Source organism: Macaca mulatta, chromosome 19 (genome assembly GCF_049350105.2).
Source record: "Macaca mulatta isolate MMU2019108-1 chromosome 19, T2T-MMU8v2.0, whole genome shotgun sequence".
NCBI lineage: Eukaryota > Metazoa > Chordata > Mammalia > Primates > Cercopithecidae > Macaca > Macaca mulatta.
This window is the reverse complement of record NC_133424.1, coordinates 64082430-64098167: the sequence shown is the minus strand read 5'-3', so window position 1 is coordinate 64098167 and position 15738 is coordinate 64082430. Positions and strand designations below refer to the sequence as shown.

General features: G+C 43.2%; 2 protein-coding genes across 30 annotated transcripts in view; both read left to right on the top strand.

Annotated features, from left to right (window-relative positions):
- The window catches only part of ZNF649 (zinc finger protein 649), a 40061-nt gene extending 31478 nt beyond the window's left edge, over positions 1–8583 (top strand). For 7 of the 17 annotated variants that reach the window (XM_077981628.1, XM_015124727.3, XM_015124728.3 and 4 more), the window contains 3 exons: positions 1799–1925; positions 2210–2305; positions 6818–8583. In XM_077981628.1, the coding sequence (XP_077837754.1) occupies positions 1799–1925; positions 2210–2305; positions 6818–8175 (1581 nt within the window). In that variant the 3' untranslated portion in view covers positions 8176–8583. Of the gene's footprint in view, positions 1–1782; positions 1926–2209; positions 2306–6348 lie in introns of all 17 variants that reach the window. The other 10 variants (XM_077981638.1, XM_077981633.1, XM_077981636.1 and 7 more) reach the window with 7 other exon arrangements.
- Positions 8584–10483: 1900 nt separating this feature from the next.
- ZNF577 (zinc finger protein 577) overlaps positions 10484–15738 on the top strand; it is a 35955-nt gene continuing 30700 nt past the window's right edge. For 3 of the 13 annotated variants that reach the window (XM_077981649.1, XM_077981648.1, XM_028839367.2), the window contains exons 1-2: positions 13044–13129; positions 14172–14263. Coding sequence is in view for 1 of the 13 variants with exons in the window: in XM_028839364.2 (XP_028695197.2) it covers positions 10552–10618; positions 14172–14263 (159 nt within the window). In the remaining 12 variants the exon portion in view is untranslated. Of the gene's footprint in view, positions 10619–13043; positions 14264–15738 lie in introns of those variants that run through there. The other 10 variants (XM_028839364.2, XM_077981644.1, XM_077981646.1 and 7 more) reach the window with 7 other exon arrangements.

The window sequence follows — 15738 nt, the reverse complement described above, 5'->3', positions numbered from 1 at the left end:
TCAGCCTCCTGAGTAGCTGGGACTATAGGTGGGCACCACCACACCCAGCTACCCTTTTTTTTTTTTTTTTTTTTTCAGTAGAGACAGGGTTTCACTATGTTGGCCAGGATGGTCTCGATCTCTTGACCTCATGATCCGCCTGCCTCGGCCTCCCCAAGTGTTGGGATCACAGGTGTGAGCCACCATGCCCAGCCATGGTTGATGATTTAATCATGCCCACATCGTAGAATCTCCATAAAAACCCCCATGGGGTTGGCACCCTTTGGACCTTGACTTCTGTACCTCTTCACCTGGCTGTCATTTGTATCCTAGATAATAAACTGTAATTGTGTGACATTTTCCTGAGTTCTGTGAGTCATTCTAGCAAATTATCAAACCTGAGCAGAAAGGTTGTGGCAGCCCCCAATTGTGGTCAAGTTGGACAGAAGTGCGATAATGTGGGGACCCCAGAGCGGCACATGATGTGAGGGCAGTCTTGTGGGACCGAGCCCTTAAACTTGCAGAGTCTGATGATAACCCTCAGTGGTTAGTGTTAGCAGAGGATCGAACTCTAGGATACCCAGTTGGCATCAGAGAATCAAAGGGTTGGAGAAGTGTTGCTGGAAAAGACACTGTGTATTTGGTATCAGAAAGAACCACAGATTCATGGATAGTTTTTTTGTTTGTTTGTTTGAGATACAGTCTTACTTTGGTGCCCAGGCTGGAGTGCAGTGATGTGATCTCCGCTCACTGCAACCTCTGCCTCCTGGGTTCAAGCGATTCTCATGCTTCATCTAGGCGCCACCATGCCCAACTAATTTTAGTATTTTTAGTTGAGACCAGGTTTCGCCTTGTTGGCTAGGCTGGTCTCTGATTCCTGACCTCAGGTGATCCACCCGCCTTCACCTCCCAAAGTGCTGGGTTTACAGGCATGAGATACCATGCCTGACCTCATGGATAGATTTTTCAATGTGAAAGACTCAAGTTAAATAGTACACAAAGTTCCCCCTCTGTATACTTTTTTACCTAATTCCCTAGTATGTCATTAACAAATGCTTGTCTTCCTGTTCTAGGGATTTACCTGTGAGGACATCTATGTCTGCATGTGTGTGTGTGTGTGTGTGTGTGTATGTACACATGCATTTGTATACATATACATGTATCTATGCATGTCAATGTTTACATGTATGATGGCTTATTTTTTACAGCCACTGCATAGTTTATTTGTTGTTTTGCTAAACATCATGGTATAGTTCACATGAAGGGAATCATGCTAGATTATTCTGCTCATGCTATATGACTATAGCATATAGTTCAGGGTTGCAAGTAGGTGCTGAAAAACACTGCAGATGTTCTTATGTTAGCAAGAGGATTTAATGGCTGCATATTACAGAAACTTACGATTTGTTGGATTAATGGATGGCTGCATGGTTATTATAAAAGATAGAATATTTTACTATGACTTTGCTTCTGTCACAGTATATTGAAAGAACTAGGAATACAGTTTATTTGTGAACATGCTGAGTTTGTACTGCAAGGGTCCACTTATATACAAGCTTGAATCAAAAATATAATATTCTCAGGATGTGCAACTCACTTATACAGAGTGCCATAAGCAGATTCCACCAGGCCAACTGTGGGTCATGAGTATGCACAGTTTCAGTATATGTGGGGCATCCTGAAACCATTCCATTGGGTATACCAAGGGACAACTGTACAGGTGCAACTTATATGGTGAAAATGGGCAGAACAACTTCATATTTCTTCCATGCCAATAAAAGAGAAACACTTCATATTAAGCAGGACTGTGTTATTACAGGAATCACTGACCCTGAGGGATGTGGCTGTGGACTTCACCTGGGAGGAGTGGCAGCTCCTGGGCCCTGCTCAGAAGCATCTGTACCGGGATGTGATGTTGGAGAACTACAGCAACCTTGTGTCAGTGGGTGAGGACAGCTGCCCTGTGTCACTCAGAGGGTGCCCAGTCAGTGGCCTTTGCTTCCTTAGCTTCTGGAAGCTTTGGTGTGTCTGCTATGCTCCCAAATGGCAGATCCTCAGGCCCCTCTGTGGTCCCAGAGGAAGAGGCACTATCTTCCTTCATCTTAGAAAAAAACGCTTTAATTTGCTAACATGCAAATTATGCAGTCCCTAACATGTACCTTTCTCCTATCATCAGAGCCATGTAGTGCAATTCAGTGAGCCTAAGTCTTCTCCCATTTCCCACAAACAGGGTTTCAAGCTAGCAAACCTGATGCCCTCACCAAGTTGGAACAAGGAGAACCGCTATGGGCATTAGAAGATGAAATCCACAGTCCAACTCATCCAGGTAAGTGAGAGAGAACCAGCAAGAGAGGAAGGCAGTGAAAGTCACATTCTGGTCGTTTAGAGAAGGCATGACAGTTGTGAAAGTGTTTAGGGAGACAGAAACAGCTGCCACATATCCTTCTCCCCATATGATACAAGAGCTCTTTTTCTTATAGGAATTTAGAGAAACATACATACCCCTTTATCCCTTCTTGGAACTGAACTGATCCCTATTCATTTCTTCTTAGATGTTGTTTCCCGTAAGTTCTTCTTGCTTGGATTTTCACATCTTCCCATTCTTCTTCATCACTTGTCAGAGGATCATTTTGTGTTTCTGAGGCAAAAACAACAAACTGTTTTTTTTTTGTCTCACATAGTCACTCAACCCAGCATTTATGCCACTGGATATATAGGGTTGTTTTCTCACACCTCAGACAATTCTCCAGCAGACATCAGCTGGGTGTCCTCTATTTCAAATCAGCTCTGACACTATCTACCTGATGCGGCATCAGATCCCACAGGTTAAGGGATCAGTCCAAGACTGTCTCCCACTTCAAATGCCAGTGGCAAGTCCCAGGTTGTCACCTCAGCTTCTGATCAACCAGCTGTAAAGTAGAGGTTCCCAAGACCCTCTCCTCAAGTTTGATTAATTTGCTAGAACAGCACTTATATGTATATGCATGTGTGTGTATATATATATGTGTATGTGTCTATATATGTGTATATACATTTATACATATACTTTATATCTATATATACATTTATATAAGAGAGAGAGAATGCCATAAGCATTGTCTAGAGTTGCTGATTCATCAAATGAGATAAGAACTGAGGCACAGGAGGCCAGGCATGGTGGCTGTAATCCCAGCAGTTTGGGGGGCCGAGGCAGGCATATCATGAGGTCAAGAGTTTGAGACCAGCTTGGCCAACATGGTGAAACCCTGTTTCTACTAAAAATACAAAAATTATCCGGGCGTGGTGACATATGCCTGTAGTCCCAGCTATTTGGGAGGCTGAGGCAGGAGAATCACTTGAACCCAGGAGGTGGAGGTTGCAGTGAGCAGAGATCACGCCATTGCACTCCAGCCTGGGTGACAGAGTAAGACTCCATCTCAAAACAAAAAACAGAAAAACAAAAAAACCTGAGGCATAGGTATGTGACTATGGTTTGTTTTTTGCATTCTGACAGTATGTATTTTTCACCTTGAATTTTCTTTTCATGACATGGTTTATAATACACTACAATATAATAATATCTTCCATCTCTAGATTCCCATTCTACTTTGCACCCCAATCACACACAAGCCACTCCCATAGATATCATATCAGTGGGATTTGGTGGTGCTTGAGGTTCCTTTGCTACTCTGGAGTCAAGGGCCTGGTTTTCGTTCTTCCTTGTATAAGACTGAAATACATCTTGGTCATTCATGCATTTCTTTATCGAAGGACAGATTAGCCAGGCTGAAGAGAGATCATACTTTTCTATCTATTAAGCATTTCTTAAAGGCAAGATCTTTATTAAAGGAGTTTTCATGACACTATCCATCCCAAGGCCTCTTGCTCTGCGAGTCTGGTTTCGTTAGAATTGGGTTGGGGGCCTGGGCTTGTCTCTCGGGGGCTGTTTCCATGAGTTGATGAACTGTAGCCATAATACACAGTAGAAGAGACTGAATTTACTGAGAAACAGAAATGTCTCTCTTGAGCAAAGATTTTATTAGCAAAAATAGGGCAAATTTTTATGTAATATTTACAAATTAAACTTTTGAACATATGAAATGTTTTTGTTACAATTCAGGGCTATACAAAGATAAAGTGAATAGTAAATACAGAAATAATTGTAGGACTTTAGAAGAAATGTAACCTACAGTGGTCTAGACAAGATGGAGAATGACAGACTGATATGCAAGAGACATAGCTAGGTATTGAATTAAGATGAAGAACTATGACAAGACAAGAAGTTGTAGAGCTGGAAATGCAAGGCCATGTGGGGACTGTCAGAAGATTAGCCTGAAGGCCAGGTGCGGTGGCTCATTCCTGTAATCCCAGCACTTTGGGAGGCCGAGGTGGGCAGATCACCCGAGGGTCAGGAGTTTGAGACCAGTCTGGCCAACGTGGTGAAACCCTGCCTCTACTTAAAATACAAAAAATTAGCCAGGTGTGGTGGCACACGCCTGTGATCCCAGCTGCTCAGGAGGCTGAGGCAGAACTGCTTGAACCCGGGAGGCAGAGGTTGAAGTGAGCTGAGATCGTGCCACTGTACTCCAGCCTGGGTGACAGAGCAAGACTCCATCTCAAAAAAAAAAAAGAGATTAGCCTGAAACTGGTCACATGGAGGCCAGTGTTAGAAGATATTTGCTGGGAAACGGTCAAGTGGGAACTTAAAGTGGATGCGTCTGGTAATGGTAAAACTTTTATTGTTCAGCTCCTGCTGTGAGTTTTCTGTGCCAGTAATTTAGGATGGTGGTGGAGGTAAAGTTGCGTATTTTTCTAGCTCTACGTAGAGGTTACCTTTCACCTGGTGGCAGTATTGTAGCAATAATACTGTGTAGTTGATGTTCTAAGAAAAACTAAAAGTAAAGCTGCCTCAAGTCTTGATTCAGAAGTAGGAACGTGTTCCTTAAGGGTTCCCTTCACCGATGCCAACAGAGACATAAGTACAAAATTCAGGAAGTAGAGGCTGTTAGTGGCAAGGTGAGGGATTAGTATATTAGGGACAGTAAAGTGGAAAAAAAAAATTCTAATATGACATCTATGCAAGTAGGGCATGATAAAGAAGGTGACAGTTTCCACATGTGGTGCAGTGGCAGAGCTGTGCGGAGAGGACTGCGTGTTCCGCTTGCATATTCTGAAAGTCCATAGGGATCGCTGTGTTTCTCTTTCTGTTGGAACATAAGAGAATGTGTCATAGCCAGGTAGATACAAGGTGTTAATTGAAAAATCGAGGAGACAAAGAGAAACTTTATATTCTAACAAAAGATGATTCGCAAATCTCAGTAATGTGACCTTGGGGAAGTGAAAGAAACACACATCACTGAAGAGAGGGGAAACTCTTTTTTTTTTTTTTTTTTTTGCCTTGCAGGAGGCTTTCTGCCTTGCAGAATTTGCTTTGCATACCTGTTCAGTGAGAGATGGGGGAGTCTTAGGAATATCTTTATGAGAATCAGCAAACGTGTGCATAGCAAGCAAACATATATGTAACATATCCATGTTCATTTTGGAGTGGAGTTTTAACATTAAAATGAGGTGGAATTTGACTCTATGCTAGGAGGTCTTTTACAGGATATAAGAAAAGTCTGCACAGACTCCAGCAACTGACCAAAACAGCCTCACTGATGTTTCTCAGGAGAAAGATACTGAGATCAGTCTCCTGTCCAATCATAGCTGCAGTTCGGAATGCTGTTGGGGGTGAGGGGCATCAGTTAGTCAGCGTCTGGTGGTCGGGGAGCTGCAATTGTTTCAATATTGCTTGTCCCAAGGTCAGTGTTTGTTTAGCTGCTACAGAAAAAGAAAAAAACAGAACAAAAAAAGTCGTGGCAGTTAGAACATAGTTTATTCTTTAAATGTAGGGGGTGTACGACTTAACCGTTGCCTGTGTTTCCTTAGGCCTAGTTTATAATTTGGTATCTTATTGCCACAAAGAGTCTGTTCCATCAGTCTGTGATCTCTATTTTAACAAAGGTTAGAGTACTGACTGCAATTTTCCTTCACATGTGAGATTGGCGCTCTAGGAAAGTTAGTGTGATGATGGTCTACAGAATGGAGAAGGGCATATTTTAGCACCCAACAGTCTAATAGAATTAGGATGAAGTCAAATGCTGTGTATCTAACATTCTAACGTGACTTTCTATTTATTCTAATCCCTATGTCTGCTGTTTCCCTACTCAGGATTATTCTTTTTCAAATTAAAAAAAAATGTTTCTGTAGAGACAGGGTCTCCCTATGTAGCCCAGGCTGGTCTCAAACTCCTGGGCTCAAGCGATCCTCCCACCTCAGCCTCCCAAAGTGTTGAGATTAGAGGCATGAGCCACTGTGCCTGGCTGGCAAATTTTTTGTTTTTTTTTTTAGATGGAGTCTCGCTCTGTTGGCAGGCTGGAGTGCAGAGGCACAATCTTGGCTCACTGCAACCTCCTCCCAGGTTCAAGCGATTCTTCTGCCTCAACCTCCTGAGTTGCTGGGACTACAGGCGTGTGCCATCACGCCAAGCCAATTTTTTCTATTTTTAGTAAAGACGGGCTTTCACCATCTTGACCAGGATGGTCTCGATCTCTTGACCTCATGACCCACCTGCCTTGGCCTCCCAAAGTGCTGGGATTACAGGCATAAGCCACCGTGCCTGGCCGGCAAATTTTATCTTATGTGTATTTAACTGCAATTCTTAAAAGGTTTTTAACAGATAGGGAACGTTTATACTTGGAATTCCTTCCATGTTGGTATCATAGGGTTTCCAGTAAAAAGCCAGCCAACCCCGAGGCATCTTTGAAGCAGTTTTATTCCATGTGAGGATCATGGAAGGATTTATTGTTCTGTCTCTTAGAAATTGAGAAAGCTGATGATCATCCGCAGCAGCACTTGCAAAACCAAAGAATACTGAAGAGGATGGGACAACACTATGAACATGGAAGAACTTTGAAATCATATTTAGGTTTAACCAACCAGAGCAGAAGATACAACAGAAAGGAGCCTGCTGAGTTTAATGGAGATGGAGCTTTTCTCCTTGATAATCATGAACAAATGCCTATGGAAATTGAATTCCATGAAAATAGAAAACTCATCAGCACTAAGTCACGATTCCTTAAACATCAGCAAACACGCAATATAGAGAAAGCCCATGAATGCACTGACTGTGGGAAAGCTTTCCTCAAGAAGTCTCAGCTCACTGAGCATAAGAAAATTCATACAGGAAAGAAACCCCATGGGTGTAGCTTGTGTGGGAAAACCTTCTACAAGAAGTACAGGCTCACTGAACACGAGAGAGCTCACAAAGGAGAGAAACCTCATGGGTGTAGTGAATGTGGGAAAGCCTTCCCCAGGAAATCTCAGCTTACTGAACATCAAAGGATTCACACGGGAAATAAGCCGCATCAATGCAGCGAATGTGGGAAAGCTTTCTCCAGAAAATCACTACTCATTGTACATCAGCGAACTCATACAGGAGAGAAGCCTTATACATGCGGTGAATGTGGAAAAGGCTTCATTCAGAAGGGCAATCTCATTATACATCAACGAACTCACACTGGAGAGAAACCTTATGGTTGCATTGACTGTGGTAAGGCCTTCAGCCAGAAGTCTTGCCTTGTAGCACATCAGAGATATCATACAGGAAAGACTCCCTTTGTATGTCCTGAATGTGGACAACCCTGTTCACAGAAGTCAGGACTCATTAGACATCAGAGAATTCACTCAGGAGAGAAACCCTATAAATGCAGTGACTGTGGGAAAGCCTTCATTACAAAGACAATGCTCATTGTACATCACAGAACTCACACGGGAGAGAGACCCTATGGCTGTGATGAGTGTGAGAAAGCCTACTTCTATATGTCTTGCCTTGTTAAACATAAGAGAATACACACAAGGGAGAAACGGGGGGATTCAGTGAAGGTGGACAGTCCTTCCACAGCAAGTCATAGCTTAAGTCCTAGTGAACACACGCAGGGGAAAAGCCCTGTTAATATGGTGACTCTGCAGATACCTTCTGTGAACCCGCAGATGCCATTTAACACCAGCGGGCTCCTAGCAGATAGGAACGTAGTCCTTGTGGGACAGCCACTTGCCAGATGTGCACCCTCGGGAGATAATAGAAGCTTTGCACAGGACAGAAGCCTTACAAATGCAGTGAACGTGGTCGTGCCTTCAGTCATCAATTACATCTTCTTTTATGTTATAAACACGTAATTGAAAACTGTATATTAAATGCGGAAAAGCCTTGACCAAAAGTATCTAGTTGATTACCTGGTTAAGTCCTCCATAAGATTTCAAGCTTATGGTTCAATACAAAGCTTGAAATCCTGTGAATGCAGAAAGTAGGAAAGCCTCTTTTGGAAGAGGGACCCTATCATTGGTGATCACCATGGCAACAGTGAGCTCATAGTGGGTAGAAATACAGTGATGGTGGGAGAGCCTTTGTCCTTAAGAGGTGTCAGTACACACTGGAGAAAAACTCCTGGAAGGTAGTTAATGTGACAGCATTTTCAGTGGTACATTCTGCCACATCCTTTAGCAGGTGAAATATAGAAATAAAACACTGTGAACCCACTACTGTGAAGTGCCTTTATCAAAATATTAAAGTACTCTTGAAACAAAGAAGCCCTGCGGAAATGAGGATTGTTTGAGAGCTTTCTGTTCCATTCCTGACTTCATCATATGTCAGATAGTATAACTGATGTCTATTTTAGACAGAATATCTTGAACTATTACTATTTACTGCATTAATTATTCCAAAAGTTAAAGGAGATAGTGTCTGCCCCACATCACTGGTTAAGGTTATCACATTGAGGGAGGAAAAAAGGAAAAATTAATTGGGCAGACAGCTAAAGCTGGCCTTTGGCAAAATTCTTTTAAACAGAAAGCCTGAAAAATCAAGCACAGGCACGAAAAGAGCAGAGTGGGGGAAAACTCAGGCAGCAGCTACTCTGATAAGAAAGTAAGGCCCAGCATAGAAGCCTTTTGTTCTTTGTGTGATTAGTGGGCTCCCAGGAAGAAGTTTCCTCCCCTTTTCAGGCATGTACATGGTGAACTCCATGGGAGCTTGCAGGGGGAGTGAGGAGTCTTACTTAAAACAGACCCACAGTTACACAAACAGGAGAAGCTATGCTTTGTGCTTGCCTAAAGACAGCTACACAGATAAGGGGAGTTGCACAGACAGCTTCACAGATAAGTTATACAAATAGCTACAGAGATGAGTTTCGTAGAAAAGCTTTTGAATTCAGTTGTAAAAATGGCAACCCATTCAGGCTCCCTTTCTGCTGTGGAGAGCTTTCTTTTTTCACTTATTAAACTTTCACTCCAACCTCTCCCTTTGCGTCCATACTCCTTAATTTTCTTGGTTGTGAGACAAAGAAGTCTGGATGATACCTCACAACCAGGGATTGCTACATTGTGATGCATCGGTGAGACTGTAACGACATTATATTCACTTCTCCCATTTGTGGGTTCCTTTTTTTAATTGTCTATCTTCAGTGCCCAACCAAGATCATGTGATGATTAGCTGTTAAATTTCTGACCCTAAAGTTAATTCAATATTATTTCAGAAAATGAGTCCTTCAAAAAGAAAGGGTAAGGGACAGGACCAAGCAATACTACAGTGCTAGGTTCCCTCTAGTGGGGCCAGAGACAGCTGATCTTTCTAGTTAAGTGTGCAACATATCAGATGTCAAGTTTATATAGGATGTGACCTCCCTTCCTGGACTAGGCAACTGAAGCTGAAAGGTTTGGGTCAATCAACAGGGACTGGTATAAACAGACTGGGTTCCTACCCCAACTCAGCTCAACCCCTATCCAATAGGTAAGGAACATCTGAGGCCCCAGGAGAGTTAGGGGGAGGGCACTGATCTGTCAATATGCTTTTTTCACAATGACAAGGCAGCAGAGACCTGGAAACATAAAGCTTTCCTTATGCTCTCCCAAGCTCTGGCCACCAAGGGTAACCTGATGAAGCCCTGCTGGATCTGCCATCCTGGCCCACCTGTCACCACCTAGAGTGACCCTCTCATCCTACCAGTGATAAACTACACCAGTATACCTAACATGACAGCATATACCAGCAGAACTCGAGTGGCTTACTGGCTTACCGAACATGAAAAGGAAGCAGAGGTGCCCTGTTTTAACGTAATCAACTATGACAAAATGCCACAGCCACAACTAACAAAACCTTGGTGGGCTGGCACTTTGATGCACCACACTTTTGATTACATGAAGAGTGTCCTACTGGTGATGATGAAAAGAAAGACTGGAGTGTTGTTAGCCATTTGTGCAGGGGCTTCATGAACAACATTGTGTGGGAGAAACTAAGTTCCTGTAACAGGTTTGAGACTTGGATGGCAAACACCAATGCCTCCACACCCACGAATGGGCCACTGAACAAGAAAATGGAGAAGGGGTGTTGTGTACACCTGAGAGCTACACCTACATTTTTCTCTGTGGGTGGTCTGGGGTTTATATAAATACAGGACAGGCAATGTCATGCCTGATCCAAATTGTTGTTTTCAGAATCCTGGGAATATGAACTTGTAAACTCCTAGATAACTGACCAGCTGCAACCTTCCTTGTGGAATGGAACAGACCCAACATTCTTCCTGGCATCTACCCTCATTTCCTCGCACTGCAGAAGTACTCGCAGGTAAGTATCCTCGTGCCTTATGAAAAGAGATCTTTAAAGGAGAATCAACTGTGTTCTGGTATCTCATGTTCCACAGAGAGCTGAAGAGGCTGAACAGGATTAGGGGAAGACAAAGAGGTTGTGGAAGAGCTGAATCTAGTTGTAAACTGGAATACTGCAGGCCTTTGTCCAATCTGGATGATATTTTCAGAGGCTGATAGATATAATAATTGAACTGTGGTCAGTGGTAATGTCAATAGGTGCTGGCACAAAACTGATGCTAGCTTAAGGCTGAGGTCAAGTCTATTACTGCAAAAGTGATATTTGAGGAAGGGCTTGAGGTCTTATCACTTAGGCCTGTCAGTAGGTAAACTGTCTTAATTAGGGCAAGTTTAAAAAAAAAATCAGTGTATTGTGGGGAAAAGAAAGAGAGATCAGACTGTTACTGTGCCTATGTAGAAAGAAGTAGACATAAAGAACTCCATTTTGTTCTGTACTAAGAGAAATTCTACCTTGAGATGCTGTCAGTCTATAACACTAGCCCCAACCGTGTGCTCGCAGAGACATGTGCTGTGTTAACTCAAGGTTTAATGGATTTAGGGCTGTGCAGGATGTGCTTTGCTAAAAAAGTGCTTGAAGGCAGTATGCTTGGTAAAAGTCGTGGCTGTTCTCTAATCTCAAGTACCTAGGGACACGATACATTGTGGAAGGCCGCAGGGACCTCTGCCTAGGAAAGCCAGGTATTGTCCAAGGTTTCTCTCCATGTGATTGCCTGAGATATGGCCTCGTGGGAAGGGAAAGACCTGACCATCCCCCCAGCCCAACACCCGTAAAGGGTCTGTGCTGAGGAGGATTAGTGAAAGAGGAAGGCCTCTTTACAGTTGAGATAAGAGGAAGGCATCTGTCTCCTCCTCGTCCCTGGGAATTGAATGTCTTGGTGTAAAACTGGATCGTACGTTCTATTTACTGAGATAGGAGAAAACCGCCTTATGGCTTGAGGTGAGACATGCTGGCGGCAATACTGCTCTTTAATGCACGGAGATGTTTGTGTAAAGTCAAACATAAATCTGGCCTATGTGCACATCGAGGCACAGCACCTTTCCTTAAATTTATTGATGACACAGAGATCTTTGCTCACATGTTTTCCTGCTGACCCTCTCCCCACCATTACCCTACAGTCCTGCCACATCCTCCTTTCCGAGATGGTAGAGATAGTGATTAATAAATACTGAGGGAACTCAGAGACCAGTGCCGGGCAGGTCCCCTGGGACGACTTTTCTTTCTCTATACTTTGTCTCTGTGTCTTATTTCTTTTTTCAGTCTCTCGACCCACCTGACGAGAAATGCCCACAGGTGTGGAGGGGCAGGCCACCCCTTCAACCTCCAGTCTTAAGGCGGTTTTCTTGTATATCTCAGTAAATAAAAAATACAATCGGGTTTTACACCGAGACATTCCATTGCTCTTTAATGCACTGAGATGTTTATGTATGTGCACATCAAACCACAGCACCTTTTCTTAACCTTGTTTATGACACAGAGACATTTGTTCACATGTTTTCCTGCTGACCCTCTCTCCACCATTACTCTATTGTCCTGTCACATCCCCCTCTCTGAGATGGTAGAGATAATGATCAATAAATACAGAGGGAACTCAGAGACTGGTGCAGATGTGGGTCCTCATCCGTATGCTGAGCACCAGTGGGTCCACTTTTCTTCCCCTATACTTTGTCTCTGTCTCTTATTTCTTTTCTCAGTCTCTGGTCCCACCTGACGAGAAACACCCACGGGTTGTTGAGGAGCTGGCCCCCTTCAGTTCCCCACTTTGGTCGGCCCGCTGATCAACCCTGTTCTCCATTCTCCACCCCAATTATAACCTAAGCTTTGCCGTCGTTTTACCCATTCTTTGACTGACTCCTTCCTCTGAGGCTACATCTGATGTAGATGTAAAGATACTTCTCAGGCAGTTCTCAAAGGCAGCTTTCTCCATAAGGTCCCTCCAGCCAGAAGCATCCTCAGGATAATAGCCCCTCCGATTGTTGCTCAGGTCCCTTCCTCTTGAAATTCCTCTCAGATTGCCGCGCCCACATGGTTTCTTTCCATTCTTCTTAGGATTAAAGTGCCTAAATGTCTGTGACTATCTCTACCCAGCCTGCAGACAGATCAGGGCAGGCTTGAGCTTTCGAGAAACTAAGAAGTTTATGTAGCGCCCCTGGCGAATGTTGCAAAGCCAAAGTCCAGCAGTTCACGTGGAATGGAAAAAGGGTGGGTCGTTTTCAATCGCTTTTCATTGGCAGAGCCTACCTGTCTTAAGGCGCGAAAAGGGGAACTCCGCCTGCTGTACGGCAGTAGGGTTGAAAATGGCTGCTCCCAGCAAGCATCCCTTGGGCGCAGACATATTGCATCATGAAGCGACGGCATTCGCCGGATTCCGCGTCTCTGGAAAGACGCTGTGTGGCCCTCGCCGGCCGCCATCCCTGAAACTTGGGAGTGTCGCGTCTGCAGCTTGCGGGGTTTGCGGGTCGGCGGGCAGAGGCGAGTGTTTAGGGATTTACGGTCCGTGACTCGCCTCCAGCAGTGGACACAGAAGGTCATCGATCTGGTCTACGTGGGCTTCTGGGAATGTTTCAGAGCCAGGGAGAGCGCGTTGAGTTTTTTTTTGGTTGTTCGCTAGCGCGTGGGGTCCGTGTTGCGGGGAGCTCGTGGGGAGTCCTCGCTGGGGGTTCGTTTCGCAGAGTCGTGTTGTGGTTCCCAGAGTCTGGGAGCTCATGCGCTCCGCATTGGAACAAGCGCTTGGGAGGTCTTCGTTGCACGGTAGCACTAGGGCGTCGTGGTGGGGAAGCGAATCGTGTCGGTGTTGGAGACAGCTCTGGGCAGTTCGTGTTCATTGCTTATCACATGCGTGCTTAAAAAGGGGTCTGCTGGTCCCCTTGCTTCCCTGCTCCTGTATATTCTGTAGAAAATTTGCTTTCAGGATCATTGCGACTCAAGTAATAACATCCCCATCATTTTAAATACTCTCCAGAAAATAACTCTGGTTTAGTATATTTCATGTTTAGCGTTGGGATCAGATGTCTAGGTATTGGTATAATTTTACTCGTATTTTGGGTTCAGGTGTCTACGTATTGGTATAATTTTATTCGTATTTAATCTAACATCTTGTCAACTACATATTCCCATATTACATTCTCTTTGAGAGTTTTCTTTTTTAAACTGCTGCGGTTCCATCAGGTGGTTGCTTTAATTTGGGTAGAACTGATGTAGATCTAGATACAACACTTTCAGGAACATGCGATGGATTTCCATTAACCCAAGGTTTTTATTTCTTCGACTAGCTGTAGTGTTTTCCATACGTGTCTTGGACATTTCTGGTTATGCTTATTTCTACATAGTTAATACTTTTTGATGTAAATCGTGACTTTTTTTCGCATAAGACCCCTGCCTCTTTACTTTTTTCCTTTCTAATTTTACTTAGTGGACAAGAACAGAAGTTAAAAATATATACGTTTATTCTGTCACTTCATTCTACTCATGTCATTACACATAACTTATAAATTGATGTCTTTCTTTTTTCTAGTTGAGCATTTTTGTCATCTGCTAATAATTTTAGCCAGGTGGCAAGTGGATGGACTGTGGAGTAAGAAGTACCTGCCTCTGCCTCTGACTTGGGTATGTTAATCTCTGAGTCAGTTTCCTTATTGGTGGAAAAAAAGCTGTCCTAGTTTCTTTTTCATGGAATCGTTATGAAGATTAAGTGAGCAAATGTTCTTTAAGTATGTTCAAAGTGTAGTACTAGGTACACAGTATGGTCTGAATAAATAATGATTGTGATTTATCAAGTTTTTATTTCTCTTTCCTAAGGGCTTTTGACCTTTACAATTATTTTCATTTATATTTTTTTCTCTTTAAAATTTTCTTGGCCGGGCGCGGTGGCTCAAGCCTGTAATCCCAGCACTTTGGGAGGCCGAGGCGGGCGGATCACGAGGTCAGGAGATCGAGACCATCCTGGCTAACACGGTGAAACCCCGTCTCTACTAAAAAATACAAAAAACTAGCCGGGCGAGGTGGCGGGCGCCTGTAGTCCCAGCTACTGGGGAGGCTGAGGCAGGAGAATAACAGGAACCCGGGAGGCGGAGCTTGCAGTGAGCCGAGATCTGGCCACTGCACTCCAGCCTGGGTGACAGAGCAAGACTCTGTCTCAAAAAAAAAAAAAAAAAAAAAAAAATTTTCTTTATGTTGCTTTATTTCCCAATTTCATGTATTCCTGAGGAAAAAACCATACTTGTCAATAATGGTTTGTTCTTTTAATATGAGACTGGATTTTATTTGCTAAAATTTTATTTAATATTTTTGCATCAAGAAATGAAAAGAGATCTTGGATGAGCTTGGGAATAATCCATAATCCATTGGTGGAGAGGGACTGAATGGTGGTATAGATAAAACAAAATCAGGTGTGAGTTCATCATTCTTGAAGTCACATGATGAATATGTGGAATTTGAGTATACTGTTCTTTTGCTTGAAATTTTTCACAGTAGAAAATTTAAAAAATTTTTTTGCCTATACATTTATAAGAGAAATTGGTCTGTAGTTTTCTTAAGTTTTTTTCCCAAATGATTATACTTGAAAAATCACCAGGTTAAGAAAATAGAATAATTTTATCTTCCCAGAAGCCATCGTCTTCTCTGTCCTCTCCAGAGGTAATTGTTATCCTGAAAACATCATAGATGTGCTTGGTTGTCACCTTTATGTGAATGAGATCCTAAGGTACACATTCTTTTGTGGCTGGCTTCTTTTGCTCAGTATTTTTGTTGTGAAATTCATCTACGTTGCTGCATATAGCAGTAGCTCATTTCTTCTTCATTGCTATGTAGTATTCCATTGATGATTATACCCCATGTTTTTTATCCATTCCAGTATCAAGAGACATTGTTATGGCTTATGGGAGTTATGAGAATTGTTGATATGAATGTTTTTGTACATGTCTTTTGGTGCATAAAAGTTCTATTCAGGGCTGGGCGTGAGAGCTCACGCCTGTAATCCCAGCACTTTGGGAGGCTGAGGCGGGTAGATCACCGGAGATCAGGAGTTTGAGACCAGTCTGGCCAACATGATGAAACCCCGTCTCTACTGAAAATACAAAAAT